General features: G+C 46.0%; 1 protein-coding gene across 1 annotated transcript in view; it reads left to right on the forward strand.

The window, feature by feature from the left end:
- Positions 1-15494, forward strand: part of CDHR3 (cadherin related family member 3) — a 642490-nt gene that overhangs the window by 230434 nt on the left and 396562 nt on the right. Inside the window, exon 10 of the mRNA XM_069630086.1 lies at positions 7573-7675. Coding sequence (XP_069486187.1) covers positions 7573-7675 — 103 coding nt within the window. The remainder of the gene's footprint in view (positions 1-7572; positions 7676-15494) is intronic.

Genomic DNA, 15494 nt, shown 5'->3' on the forward strand with positions numbered 1-15494 from the left:
AAATATCATTAAGTAACAGAATAACCCGAAGTAAGAGTTATACTGGAACCTGTCTCGCTAAGCATTGCAAGACAGAAATTGAAGAACGAAACCCTCACAGTGGTTTGGAATACCTGATTCAGTCCAAAGCGTGCGTCCGTTAGCAGCCCAGAGAAGATTTGTGTAAAACATGTTAATGAGGAGATTAGGAACCAAAAGAATACAGAGACTCAAGACCCAGAGAATGGACATTTGGGTTGCTCAAATGTATAGAGGAAAAGGAACCTTACAGAGACACTTCAAGAAGGTGCAATCCAAAGAGGTGAACGCCCAAACACAGCGAGGACAAAAAGTTTATCTACAAAAGGAAAGGGGCCGCCAGGAGGGCGTTTAAGGCCCAGAGAAGAACTAAAGGAATTAATCCAAGAAATAGCCAATAACTATTTGAAAATAACCTATTAGGGCCAAACAGCCTATCCAGGAGAAGGGAGTCGTTCTCCTGGACCTTTGTTGTTTTTCCTTCGTGGTAGGGCCAGAATAGATTCATTTTGAGATTGGGGGGGGGACAGGCTGTTTACTTTTGGGACTTCACTACTGACGACAAGCACACTAGTTTTGTTCGGTCGGGAAACCCATAGAATAGAGATAGATACGCCATTTTCTTATTATTTTAGTAAACCACTCGTTGAAAATGACAGTCTGTCTCCTTCTGACCTACATGAATATCAAAGGAACCAGGATGTGAGATCACCATACAGCTATAGAGTTTTGGAAAAATATATTTAATCACAAAACAATTTTTTCACACACAGTGTTTAGGTAGTTACATTACATTCGATAAGCACGAAAGTGGCACGGACAGGTTTGGTATTCTAACAATGGGGGGTACAACTGTGTACCAACCTCTGGATTGTGGAGGTAAAGTTCCCAACAAGGTGCACAAGTGGATACAACAATTAGGTAAAACAGAACTTGAGAAAGTGCTACCCAGGACTACTTTTAGTCCAGGGGTATTTAACAGACAGTGTACTCAACACTATATATAAACATATAACAGGGGTTAAACAGTTGTCACGGATCATCGACACTGTAGTGTTTCAGCCAACGGGGGCTTTATTCGAGCACGTTATTGTGGTGGCCTTCATCAGGAGAGACGTGAAGCGTAGTTCTGTCTGTGAGTGTTATCGTCAACTGAGAGTTCAGCGGTGTGGCTGGGCTTGAGAGTCCCTCATGGCATCGTTTGATGTGCGTAAAGTACTTTTTAGGATTTCAAAGTGCCCATTGCAATTGAGGTGTGTGCACTATATTGTTATTCAGAAACGGTTTTTGTGACAAACACTCTATAGGTATTACAATGTCAATATGAAACGACTGGAAAGTGTGTACATCGAGTACGTACTGCAGTGTAGGGCACGCATGCATTCCTACAGTTGCCAAAGTTTGTGTGATACGATAGCCAGAGGTTGGAATCCATGTAGACTGGCTCGGGTTTGTAGAGTTTTCTGGTTCTTTGGCTTCTTCTGTGATACCCTCGAGATCTGCATTTTCAAGTGTGAAGACAGTGCCATATAACCAGAAGGAGATATAGGTGTTATCCCTGAATTCAGAATTATTTCTCCCACAATGCACCTTAAAGCAATATTCATAACAATTACCTGCTGTGCTTATGTATTTTTCTTTACTGAAAATATTGGTTACTGAAGCATTTTCCAACATATAGGGTACAAAATATAGTATGGATGTTAAGGTTGGGGCTCTCGCTAAAAGAACTCTCAGTAAAATGAATGTTACTGCTACACTAGTCTTATAAGGCCTGAGACTGATGTAATTGCATAAGAGAATCCTACCATTCCGCTCATTCACTCCTAAAACACTGACCATCATCACACTAATCTCCAGGATAGACTATGCCAACAGCCTTTACCTCGAAATGCCGGAACATCTACTGAAGAAACTACAACGTATCCAAAACACAGCAGCTAGACTCCTCAAACTATCACAAAGAGACCACATCACCCCAGCGCTCAAGCAGCCAATTGCATTCAAAACGATGTGCATTACGCACAGAGCTATTCATGGTGAAGGAGCAGAATTCCTACAAAAGAAGATGACCATCTGCCTGCCGACATGAAACCTCAGATCAAGCAATGACATCCGCCTGGAACCAAGACCATACACCAGAAAAGAACTTGAGGATCCTCATTCTCCCATCTGGCTGCCAACACATGGAACACTCTTGTGAAAGAAATACGTAACACACTTAAAATTCTGAAAATCACTTAAAACCTGGCTCTTCATCTCAGAGTGAACGGGATCAAGTCTGAGAGGATCACTATCACAAGAGGCACCAGGCAAGGCTGCCCCCTATCTCCCCTCGTATTTGCGCTCTCTATGGAACCCTTCGCAGATAGAATAAGAGCTAACATAGCGATCCACGGTCTCTCCGTCGGCGGAGAATCCTACAAAGTCGCCCTCTACGCAGACGACGTACTCTTAACAGCCTCTCATCCGGAGGAGTCCATGCCAGCAATATGGCAAGAGTTACAAAAGTTCGAAGAAGCAGCGGGTTTCCAGGTTAATTTCTCAAAATACACAGTAATGGGCCTCAACGTGCAAGAGAAAAGCAAGGCCCACTTAGCAGCCAAATACCCGATCCCATGGGTTAAGCAACATCTCGCCTACCTGGGAGTCCTAATGCCAGCTAAAACCGAAAGGATCTACAGAATAAACTTCCGCCCACTTCTTGCAGAATTCCGAAAAGACTTAACCAGATGGCAAAAACAGGAAATCTCGTGGTTTGGAAGGATTACCGCGGTGAAAATGAACTTAATCCCAAGACTACTATACCACTGTCTGGCCCTTCCAGTCGTGATTCCAAAAAATGCCATCCAAAAGCTACAGGCAGACCTTCTAAAGTATGTCTGGGAAGGCAAAAAGCCACGAATACCAAGACGCATCATGCTTTGAAGCACTGCAGCGGGTGGTCTAGAGGTCCCGGACATCAGTAGATACTGCCTCGCAGCCCAGCTCTCTCACGGCTTCGCATGGAAACTGCAGGACCCCTGGCCCCGCTGGCTAACCCTAGAAGACAACTGGTGCCAGTCACCAATAGAAAGCTTACCACACAGGAGAAGCCCCGACCACACCAACGGCGTAGAACCGCTGACGGCGACCACAAATACAGTATCAAGCTAGAAGAAAGCAGCCCGCCAATGGAACCGCAGAACCACGATAGGCCCTCTCACCCTCATCTGGGACAACCCGGATTTCTCTCCCGGTGTCTCCCCAAACAGCTTCGACAAGTGGAAAGCTGGTGGATTGTGTGTCATTGCGGACTTCTTCGAAAATGGCACTCCACTGACCTTTGAAGCCTGCAAGACTAAATTCCAGGTCCCGGAAACGGAAAGGTTCAGGTACGCCCAGCTCAGGCACTGGCTATCAAGTGACGGGGTTAGGCAAAGCGGAAGCAGAGAACTATCAGCCCTGGGGAGCACTCTCATGACAACCCCCCCCCAAAGGGAAAGTGGCTACCCTATACAAACTACTGGAGAGAACGGACCCAAACAAGAAGGAGCCTTATATGAGAAATTGGGAGAAGGACATGGGAAGAGAGATCGATCCAGCAGGGTGAGGCATTATCTGGTCCCGCATCCACAAAAGCTCCAAATGCGTAACCAATAAAGAAGGGGCCTTCCAGGTGCGTTATAGATGGTACCGTACCCCAGAAATCCTCAACAGGTGCAACCCCTCCGTCCCACCGAACTGCTGGAGAGGATGCGCAAACAAAGACACATTATACCATCTGTTATGACCTGTCCCAAAGCAGCCCAATTCTGGAGGAGCGTCCTTGACCAAATCAAATTAATTACAGGCCTTTCGATTCCGCGGGACCCAGGGGTAGTCCTGTTGGGATCTACAGGCGAGGGTCGATTCCCCTTGTCCGGCCGCACAGCCGACCTCTGCCTGCATCTGCTAACGGCGGCAAAAATATTGATCGCCAGAGTCTGGAAACACCCCGAGGGCCCATCTATTCCATTGTGGTGGACCAAATGCTGGGAGATAGTGGCAGCCGAAAAAAATCACAGCCGTACGCTTCGACAACAGAAGCAAATTCTACCAAACATGGGCCCCTTTCCTGGACTACACGCAGCAATTCCCGGGTGTGGCAAGACAGCCCCCAACTCTGCGCTGGTTAGAGGGAATGACCTGATCACTTGACGCCGACTAAGCAGAGAAACTTCCGTTGACCGGACCGGAGCCTAGCACCAACCTCCTCTTGCCTCCTGATCAGCAAACACTCCCAGCTCTAGAATATGGCTCTCCCCACCTACCCCAAGGCAAAGCAGCAAGAAAGACTAGTTCACAACACAGCTTATTATGTAAACCTATGCTCCCTGTCTCCCCTTCTCCCTCCCCCCACTGTTCCTTTTTCAGACCTCAGTTTGATTGTTCTGTTAAAGTTGTTGAAACTAAGCACTAATGTCATCCGAAACCAGATACCTTTCCGAAAGCTATATGTTTCCAATGTTTATTTTGTTTTTCTGCTTACCGCTATAAATAATAAAATGAAAGTTTAAAAAAAAAATTAAAAAACCTGGCTCTTCAGCTCACAATTGGACGGGAACAAATAGAAACACTAAGACAGCATGGAAAATAAAATGGGCCACAATGATCACACATGGAAGGCAGAAGCCAGGGAAGGAGTGAACCCAGGACATATACACACCCAAACCACTGCCCAACTCCAGGCTGCACTATGAACAGACTCCCTAACTGCAAGCGAGAGAGCGCTAAGCCATGAAGGGAGCCAGTCAGACAGGGACCACATATAATTCGGAGGGAGGGAATCGGCCATAGTAACCCCGGGAGACGACGACTGACAACCCCATGGAGATCAACATACGATCCTAATACCATACACCTTTTAACCCAAAAGGAGAAAGGGACTTTCACTTCCCCCAACAAATCGGAGGGAGGGTACCAGCCCTAGAACCCCAGGGAAGTGAAAACAGGCATCGTCTGGTGACCTACGAACAACACAATACCATACACTTCTCACCCCTTTTCTACCCTCACACCACCTAACGGCTCATAGAGACAAGCCCACTGGCGCAGAACAGGGCGAGGGACTAGGTGAATACTGAACACCCTAAGCACCAAGAAAAGGAAAAGCCACACTAACCCAACTGCTAAACCTCAACTCACTGCTCTGCATAGACCTCTCACATGCAAAACAAACAGTAACAACTTCCTTCTGCAGCAATCCGCACCCTATTCGCTACACCGCAACAAAACCACTCGCACAACAGCTCATGGGAATCTACTGATCCATGAACTGCACCCATGCTCAGTGAACAGTGCCAAACCGAACTGAAGCTGCCAACAGTACATCACTTTGTTCCTCGCTATACTTTTGTCCCGCTTTCCCCCACAAGCAACCCCTCCCTCTTATCTTTCAGAGCCGCCAGAGGACCACTCTGGTGGTGATAGTGTGCAGTATAAATATCCTTTAACATTAACATATAGGGGTTTCGTTCTAACCTAACTTCTATTACTTTCATGCAGTGAATTATTGCTTTTAAGATGACATTTGGCAGGATGTTTATTAAATATACAGTCTTCTCACAGTGACCGAGCTCTGCAATTCAGCACCCTAAAGTGATGCCCACTCCTTTATCTGCTTGCTTAGAAAGTGCTGGGGAGCAGGGATGAGGCACCCTTGAGTGAAACATGGTATCTTCCATTTCCCTTTTCCAATAAGCCTCATATTCCCCAGGTTCTTTGTAGGGTATTACCAATGCCTTCTCTAGTTTTCTAGACAACCTTCTCCCAACACACACCACTTTAGCACTGAGACAAGGAAGCCTAATTGAAACAGTATAAAGATTGGAAGAAGAAAAATGAGCGGTCTAGTTGTTGGACTCATTATCACTCATGAACTTTAGAACCGGCTCAGTTGAGAGAAGTGGGAGAAGCGCAGCAAGCTCAAACTAGAGTTCCAGGGCAGAAGCTGTGGCGGTGAAAAGGCACCTTCTCGAGCCGCTGGGAGGTTTATGGAGCGTGATCCAGTGCAGCTAGTGAGGGGGGGCTCGTTGGCAGTGAGGCTGAGCAGAGAAAGTAGTCCAGCACAGAGCAAAGGTATCGAGACCAGTGGAGAGGCTCCCGAACGCTCACAGGTACAAGACCGCTGACTGCAGCTGACCAGAGCTCCGCAGAAAGCAGCGGGGAAGCGAGGAAGCCGTGCAGAATGGCAAACGCCAGAGGGAACCAGCGCAAGCAGCCCGTGAATGGAGAAGTCTATGAAAAGACGCTGTAAAAGGACATCCGACCATAAGAAAGCTGGTGAGTCGACCTGGGTGAAAAGGTAGCCCCAGACATAGTGGATGGGCGGTTTTGAAGCAAGAGACATTTGGTTTTAGATATCTGAATTCAATGTAAGGAAAAAGTGAATGGAAATGAAGCATTGCCAAGAGCCAAGAATATTTGAGCAAGAGAACTAAGATAGTAGCAAAGCCAGACATGCAAGAGAATACGTTTCCAAACAGGGGAGTATCCTGTGAAGTTTATGATGGATTGTGCAACCTGAACTATTACGGCAACCGCGTTTCCTTGCAGGAGAGTGTACTGGCAAGCCAATGTTGGTCTTGAAAGGGAAAGTTACTATAAAGTGAATGTTAAGACCATTTGTGACAAAGCTTCAAGGGCATTTGACAGGACCCAGAGTCAAGCAACATAGTGAAGCTAAAACTGTGGCAAGAAACCTATGAAACAGAACCAAGTAAGGTGCGTCGATTGCGTTACTTGTAATGGGGTGGACCATGTAGTCCGACAACTGCGCCTAGACTGAATACACCCACCTAAGGAAAAGCCACATTCTGATTGACTAAAGGAAGCCTATGTGAACTGAGATTGATTGAATAAAGGAAACATATGTGAACTGAGATTGATGAGCTGAACTTTATAAATTGATGACAAGTAACCAAACTCGAAGAAATATCCCAAGGAACTGTGTTATGTTGGAACATTAACTATCCAGAGGAATTGTATTATTTTGAAACATTGGAAGACTTGAAAGCTTGGGGAAGGGAACCTCTTTGTTGTAAAATGAACTATTTGAATCCTGGGGAAGGGAAAACCCTTTTCCACTTGAGTGCTGGAAGAAGCTCTGAGCTATTATTTGGAACACTTCATTTGATGCGGACATCCCTACACATTTTATTCAGTTAGATGGGGCAGCTATAGGTTTTGGACACAGGCAGACATTTGCTTTGGGATTCCTGACTAAGACTATCATTAGTTTCATTTAGGTAGGGAAATCACACCTTCGCTTAGGGCAAGTTAGGCATTTTCCCAACCCTGCTTTTTAGCTAATAAAAGTTTGGACACCAAACTTGTATCTCGTTGTCTGTGTCTCTTTCATGATGCCTTCACACAGCCACTAATGCTATAGGTTTGTGTCCCCTGCAATCAATTAGCTCTATATGCTCTTCTGCTTCATGAGTAGGCTTTGTGAACTGATGGTTTTCTTGTGCACTGTCTGAATTGTAACTAAATAATGGTGTTTCTAAAAGTCCTCTTTTTATGTTATTCCAGCTTAATGGAGATCTGAATTTTGAAGACCCAAATAATATAGCAGTGGGCAATGAATACACACTGACTGTCAGGATGCAAGATATTGCATTTCCATACTACACAAGTAAGTGTTTCCTTGGTAAAAGAAATTCAGAGCAGTCTGATGAATAGTGTAGATACATTTTTGTCTGAAATGGAAGACATGTTGTATACTAAACAGTGGTATTTTGCTGGAAAATGTTCCATATTTCCTGGGGGTTTACTCGGGAGGTACCCTATACGTGTAGCACAATATACATTTCTGCAGCACTCAACCATGGATCACAGAAGTGCCACTCAACAACTGAAGGCTACCATGTGTCCACGAGGCTTGCTCACCAACCCTTCTCCATAACTACAAAGACTCTCTGTGTGCTCTCACTACTGAACCAACTAAATTATTCTACTATACTGACCTTCTAATCTCTCTGTTTGCATACCCACACACTTTCCATGACCCTCCAGCCTATACTTTACCCTATTCTCTCCATTGCTTACTTTACCTATTTCTCCTTTAAAAGCACACAAATGGCACCTTATCAACCCTCTTATCTGCCCCACTTTGCCTCAGTTCCCATCGCCATCCCCTACTCACTATCCTCTTTAGCCCACCCCAATCTGAGCTCTAAAATATCCTCTGCTCAGCAAACCCATCCTGTCCTCCCATTGATCACTTTACACTTAAAATCATAAAATAACTTGCACCTGTTGCCTCCTCTCTTCCCTCTTCAGTATTACATGTGACGAATCGGGAGCAGTCAGCCCTTCTCCCCAAGGGGGAGCCAACCCCTTTGAGGCTAATGTGAGCCTGCTCTGTAAGACATTCCCTATGGGTCTGGGCAAGTGGGATCTCATTGGGATTGACTCCTGATTAGGCGACAAGGACTCCAATGCCCACGAGCAAGCACCATATCTGCATATATGGGACTGCCTTCCTTGAAGAATACTTTATCATCCTTGATACATGATTCAGGAGCAGACCATCACCGAAGACCTTTCATGAATAAATCAATCTTTGAGCAGCCCACGCCAGCACCAGAAGCAAGAAGGCAGGAAAGGAGGGAAAGAGCAAACCCTTCAGTCAGAGGGCTGAGGGCTGGAAGGACCAGCCCTGCAGGTGACTGCCAGCACAACTAAGTTGGGTCCCAGCCTGCCACGAGATCAAATCTAGTGGGGGCCCCCACATTATGAGCCCACAGATGAGGAGGTAGGAGCGGCTCCTGGACCCAAGATGGAGACCCTGTGACCCATAAAGTGGTGGGATATCAGCAGGGAGTGCCAGAAGGCTGCATGGCACCCCAACAGGACGGGGGAGGAAGCTGGAAGCGGGGACAAGGAGAGAAGCAAAGAGGGGAGAGTTCCTACTTGGCGTGCGACCCGGGAAGGAGAGACAGAGCCCCCCCTCTGGGTGAGGGGGGCAGGCAATGGGGTAAAAACAGTAAGACGATGGCAGCGGAGAAGGGGAAGAAAATGCCGGTCCAGGCGAGGATGGACTTGTTCAGTGCCATCAACGGACCCCTCCAGTGACGCAGGCAGGAAAGACACTGGCGCAAGTACTGAAAAGGAGGAACCCAAGTTGGGGGAGCTATTACTGGCCATACATTAGTCAGAATCCTCACTGGAGGGCATGATGCATGCTGTGGGAGCCGAGGTGAGCTTCTTGTGACACGATCTGCAGAGGGTGTCAACGAAAGTTGGCGAAGCGGAACAGAGGATATCTGAGGTGGGAGGACACTATGCCACTGATGCAGAAGGATATCCAAGAGCTGAAAAGCAGAACAAGGGTCCTAGAATAACGGGGGCAGGATGCAGAGGGGAGGGCTCATCAAAACAACTTTTGGATACTGGCCCTCTGCCAGAAGATTGAACATCCCTCCATGGAGCTATATCCCGATGAATGGCTGGCGGAATGGATGAGACCAGCAGGACTTTCACAATTCTTCAACACATCCCAGAGGCCGCAAATGAATATTGCAAATGTCCAGGAAAAAAGGGTACAATAATGGTGAACAGCTACAGGGGAACAATTTACCCGGACTTCTCGAGGGTTGTGCAGAAGGCCAGGCGTTTGAGGAAGTCAAGAGGATGCTTTGGGCTGCGGAGATCAAGTACGCCATGCTCTTCCCGGCAACCCTCAGAGTGTTGGGTTCCAAAGGGATGTGCTTCTTCCATACCCCACAAGATGCATGGGACTGGGCGATGTGAGGAAGGCATGGTATCAACAGTAAGACAGACACAAGTGACTACAGTTCAAGGGTGTTTATTGAATTTCAACAATGGTGTGATAAACGCCTATCTAACGCTAAATCTACAGATGGGAGCAAGCTACGACCATCAAATAATAATAATGCAGTCCTAGAAGAGTCTTGTCAAAAGGGCCTATACTAAAAAAAACTGTTGCCAATCATTACCCCTAAATACAAAATAGTGTGGGGTAGTGTTCATGAAAAAGAAGTGTTCACAAAATATGTCATGATGTTCAGGTTGTTGGCCTCCCTTCCCCACGTTTTCAGCACGGGACAAGTCTGTTCACTCGAGCAAAGCACACAATCTGGCTTATTTGGCACGAGGATACAGTTCTATTACCAGCATCGGGCCTTCTGTACCAAAGTCTCTTTACTTCAAAGTCTCTTGATTCAGAGGGCCTGATGTTCCAAAACACAAAGTTCCTTTTCTCATATACATACTCAATTCATGTGATTCACCCTGGATCCCCTCTTGTGGGCTCAGATCTCCCTTTTCACAATGGTCAGAGAATATTCTTTCTCGGGTGACTACTGGTTCACCTCGGATCCCCCTCAGCCAAACTCAGATCCTTCTTCTTACACAATCAGTCTCCCTCAGCCGGGCTTGGACCAATTTCAGTTTGCATAAAACTATCGAAGACTTTTTGAATGTGCACAGGGTTTAGGTTGATCCGTTGTAGGACCACTTTTATCTCCAATTTACCTCTTCTCTGTTGGATACCTAACAGAGACCTTTGAATGAGCACCCACATGGCACCGGACCACTCTGTCTACGGAATCTTTCTTGGCTTCCAAAACGTTCAGCCACTCCTCTGGTTTTCAATTATATTCGTGTCACTTGTTACATACTTTTCTCTCACAGTTCTCTTTTAGATTTCTTCATACAATGTTGCTGTTTGCAACATTGGTTCTAACACAGGCTGGTCTGATATCAGTCTCTCCGGCTCACCGGCTGTGCTGTCTTTACTGGTGCTGCTTCGTTGTAGGAGCCAAGGACAGTACCACAGCGGCAACCGTTCCTCCCCGCCTTGGTTATCGACGTGGGAGGGCCCCATTTAGCTCCAACACACAATGCAGGTTTCTTCAGCTTTAGTCACGGGTCTAAGGTTTCTTATTTTCCAAGGTTCATGAAAGTAACGATCTGAAAAGGTCAAGGGCACTTCCCTCCATGCAACCCTCTCTGGTCTCGCTGTCGTCCTCTTTGTATTAAACTGCTATCTTGGAACTATTGCTTCCTCGTGTGCTTTGCCTTGCTCAGAGTGTGCTTTCGTGCTCCGCCTTTTATCCATGTGGGGAGGTGTGATGGAAGTCGGTGTGCGTAATGATCAGTAATTACCTGACCTTGCCTGACCATTGTATTGGGACATATCAGGTATACGGCTCTGGTGTTGGTCCATTTTTGCTCACAGTGAGCTGCCTGTGAGACAGGGTTTGTGTCGAGAAGGGGGTGGTTTGAGTCCCTAAGTATCCTACCTGGTAGGATGGGAAAAAAGTGTTACAGGGAAAGGGCTACTGTCTCGTTGTCCGGTCTCCCACTCCCCAAAGATCCCTCATCCAGGTGATCCTCCCGCACTGGTACACCCCCAGGAACTGGATCCAAAAGCGATGGCTGTGACCTGGCCACCTGGATGACAGATCCCCAGGGACTAGCGGATGAGACACCTTCAGATTTCTCACAGTGGACAGTGAAGGAGTAGGCAGGCGGAGACGGCCACGTGCAGTGGACAGAAACGTACCGGTCAGAACATAGGGACGATAGACTGCCATGAATCAAACATATGGAAAGAATAGGTTTGTCTGATTCGGATTCTTAGTGCACTTATATGGGGAAGGGGAACCACACCACGGGGGAGAATCAAAGGTTCCAATGGGGGCCAGAGCTTCTGGATACAAGAGGAATGCCTTCCTGGGAGGGCTAGATATTCCAACTCTACAAGCGGACATCAGAGAGCAGGCATAGCTGACTGAGCACGGGGGGGACATTACAGTGGTGTGATGGGATTTTAACGATACGTCCCAGTCTGGGCTGCATAGTATGCCACACATCGGTGGGGTTACAAACTCACTGACGAAGCTTAAGTCCTTTATGGTAGCCACTGGGCTCAGGGCTGTTTGTAGGGGCACGCATCCTTTTCGAGGATTGACTATATATTCCTCCCGAGCACAATGGCAGGTAGGACGACCATGGCCAAGTTTTTGCAGAGGAGCATTTCAGATCATGCCCACATGGTGGTCACCATACAGGGTGCAGAGGTCCAGCAGAGAGGGGGTGGAAGCTGAATGCTTATTATTTGAAGGACGCACAATTGGAGGGGACCCTAAGGGAGGAGTCAGAAGCATACTTTCAGACCATAATTGCTTTTGGTACCTTTCTCGGTGCGTCAGCTTCAGGTAAAAGTTGTTTAGGAAACAGAGTGAACCAGTATCATTCCATTCTTTGTTGTGCATTTTTTTCTCTTAATCCACATGGTTTCTAAGAAATTATCCACATACTCGTTTGCATGGTGACACAAATTTCTTTTTATAGTTTATTCAATTAATTTAGATTTTTAAGTCACTGTATTCCTTTCTTTCTACACGTGTTTCCCCACTATTTTATAGTGGATCATCTGGAGAGAATCTACAAGGGTATCAAACAAAAACAGATTTACAAAAAATGTACATAATTTGCCCTCACAGATTTCATGTCACACATTTCTCACAGATTTTATTTTATTTTCTAATATACATTCGCCCTGATTGCTCCATCAGTTAGCGCATGTTTTAGATTTATGTTCCCCACTGTTGTAGCCTGTTTGGGTAAGTACCTAAAAGAAAGGGATTTTTTTTTTAGTTTAACACACGTCTTAATCAAGACTTAGTCAATTATCTGCTCCCAAAGGTGCTTATTCCAAGAAATCAAGGGACGCTCGCATGTAACTATCTAAAAGGTGATTAGTTCTTAGCAATGGTTCTTGGTGAAAGGGATCCGCTTGTCCCTGGTGCGATACCGCTGATTTGGATCGGAGGTAGAAATGGCAGCCTTTTATTTACCAACGCAGTGACTTCATTGCGCTTCTGTACGTGATGACATCATCGGAGCCAACCGTCCCACGGCCACCTTTGTTTTCCCTTTATACCGACGGCCTTAAATCTCTTCCAATGTCCATAGCTCATTCATTTGTCTTGTATGGAAGATTGTAACATTTGACATTTGACTTTTCTAGAATCTTAAGGTCCATTCAATGTTATTTTTTCACCACTGCCAGACATATTCAAATCATTTGAGCATAATGAATAGTGTTTCCACTATGATACTAATTATGCAAATGTAACATTAGTGTATAGTATGTAGGAGTTACTCCTTAATATGTGTAAGATCAAAACATTATCTGTACAATCGAGCAACAGTTTGTTAGAATGGACACTTATTCATACCCTTGGTAACAAAACCAATATATCATATAGCTAATTTAGTCCCTTAGGCTATTCTACCAATACATAATTTTAATAATCCAATGTTCATGTATACAACCAGTTCGACATTTCATTATCACAATTTAGACCTGCCGCCCATGTGTCCATTAGACAAATCCATTTAGCCTCTTTTTGTCTGAGCAGTAATTCTCGATTACCACCTTCACCTTTTCCAGACCCAAGAATTTAATTCTATCCACTGCTGATTCAGGATGGTCTGTACAAAAATGTGTGGCCATTGGGTATCTCAGATCCTTATTCTTAATAGCTCTCATATGTTCCAAAATCTGCATTTTGAGCTCTCGTATAGTACTCCCTATGTAATATTTATCGCAGATACATTTTATGCCATATATTACAAATTTAGCATTGCAATTAATACATTGCGATATGAGTTTTATTTTTCCAATGGCCAGTTTCATGCTCTTAGTTCCATTCATTATTTGCGGACATATCTTGTAGCTGGCACATTTTTGATTCCCTGTTAGTGGTTTCCTATTTAATATCATGCACAAGTCTTTTGGCTGTTGTGGTTTTAGAAAGCTTGGACTATCATCATGTTTTTAATAGTTGGTGCTTTCCTATAGACAATCAATGGTGCTTCACTCAGGTGTTTGCTTACGTTATCTATTTGCAAGATGTTCCAATGTTTTTTAAGGATTGGGAACACTAGAGAGTCACTCCACACTTTGGGAGGCGTACAAAGCGATGTTGCAAGGAAGGGCGATGCAGGTAGTTGGACAACATCTTAAGACCTGTAGGGAGCGTATGGACAGTTGGAGGGGGTGGTGACGGCAGCTGAGGTGGATCACGCGAGGCAAAACACTGAAGTCACAAAGAGGGCCCTAAACAGGGTGCAGCAGCAGTATAAGACAGTGGCATGGGATCAGGCAAGGGCGGCCCATTGGGATAAGCAAGCAAGGCTTTTTGACACAGGGGACAAATGCAGTAGACTGTTGGCTTGGCTGGAGAGCATGGAGGAAGTGACAAGGTGAGTGAGGGAGATTAGAAGGGCGGATGAAGAAGTAGCATCCCGGAGCAAGGGGCAGAAGAGTTTGAGAAAATACTATGTTCACCAAATACTATGCAAATCTGTATCTGGCTCAGGTGGTCAGTGATGGGGGCGGGATAGAGCACTATGTAAGGGAGAAGGGTTTACTTAGGGTGAGCCAAGAACAAATGGGAACGATTGGAGCAGGACCCATCAGGGGAAGGAATCCAGGGTGCGATGCAGCAGCTTCAGTCCAGAAAATCCCTGTGTCCCAACGGATTCCTTGTGGAGTTCTGGAAACTAGTTGGACAGGGATCGATAGTGGAAATGAGAGCCATGTTTATGGAATGCTGGGAAAGGGGTACATTACCGGAGGACTTACGAAGGGTCACAAATCTTGTCTTGCACAAAAAAGGGACACCGCCAGACCAATGCAGCGCATACCGCCCGAACTCCCTAATTTATGGAGATGCAAAGATATTGGCCAAGGTCCTGGCCAATAAACTGCTGTCAGTTATTGTGGCACTGGTCCACACGGATCAGTGTGGGTTTATCCCAGGAAGGGCCACCATGATGAACCTAAGAAGGCTGCACAAAGCACTGAGTGCGGCCCCTTCCCTAGTGGTCCCACAAGCAGTTATGACAATAGACTCGGACAAGGCATTCGACTCAATGGGATGGTGTGTCTCTGGGAGGTGTTGGAAGGGTTCAGTTTCAGACCTAGATTTGTTGACTGGGTAAAGCTACTGTGCACAAACCCAGTGGCTTGGTTTAGGGTGAATGGGTGCGACCTCTCGCCACTCCTGTTTTTGCTGGTGATGGAGCCTTTTGGAATATGGGTGAGATCCGATCCCCTGCTACAGGGTTTCTAGTGGCCAGAAGGAGGAGAGTATCGCATATCACTATACGCAGACCATGCCCTCCTCTATCTGCGGGATCCGTGACTTACTGGGCCGAGGGTGCTAGACATGTTTCGGGAGTTTGGGGAGGTGAGCAGTCTTAGAATTAACTGGGATAAGTCAGTGCTCATGACGGTGCAGGAAGTGGCAGACTCGATACCTGAGGGGTGCCTATTTAACATCATGCACAAGTCTTTTGGCTGTTGTGGTTTTAGAAAGCTTGGACTATCATCATGTTTTTAATAGTTGGTGCTTTCCTTTAGACAATCAATGGGCTTCACTCAGGTGTTTGCTTACGTTATCATCTATTTG

The sequence above is a fragment of the Ambystoma mexicanum genome, chromosome 12, assembly GCF_040938575.1.
Source record: "Ambystoma mexicanum isolate Mex_15411 chromosome 12, UKY_AmexF1_1, whole genome shotgun sequence".
In the NCBI taxonomy this organism is placed as follows: domain Eukaryota; kingdom Metazoa; phylum Chordata; class Amphibia; order Caudata; family Ambystomatidae; genus Ambystoma; species Ambystoma mexicanum.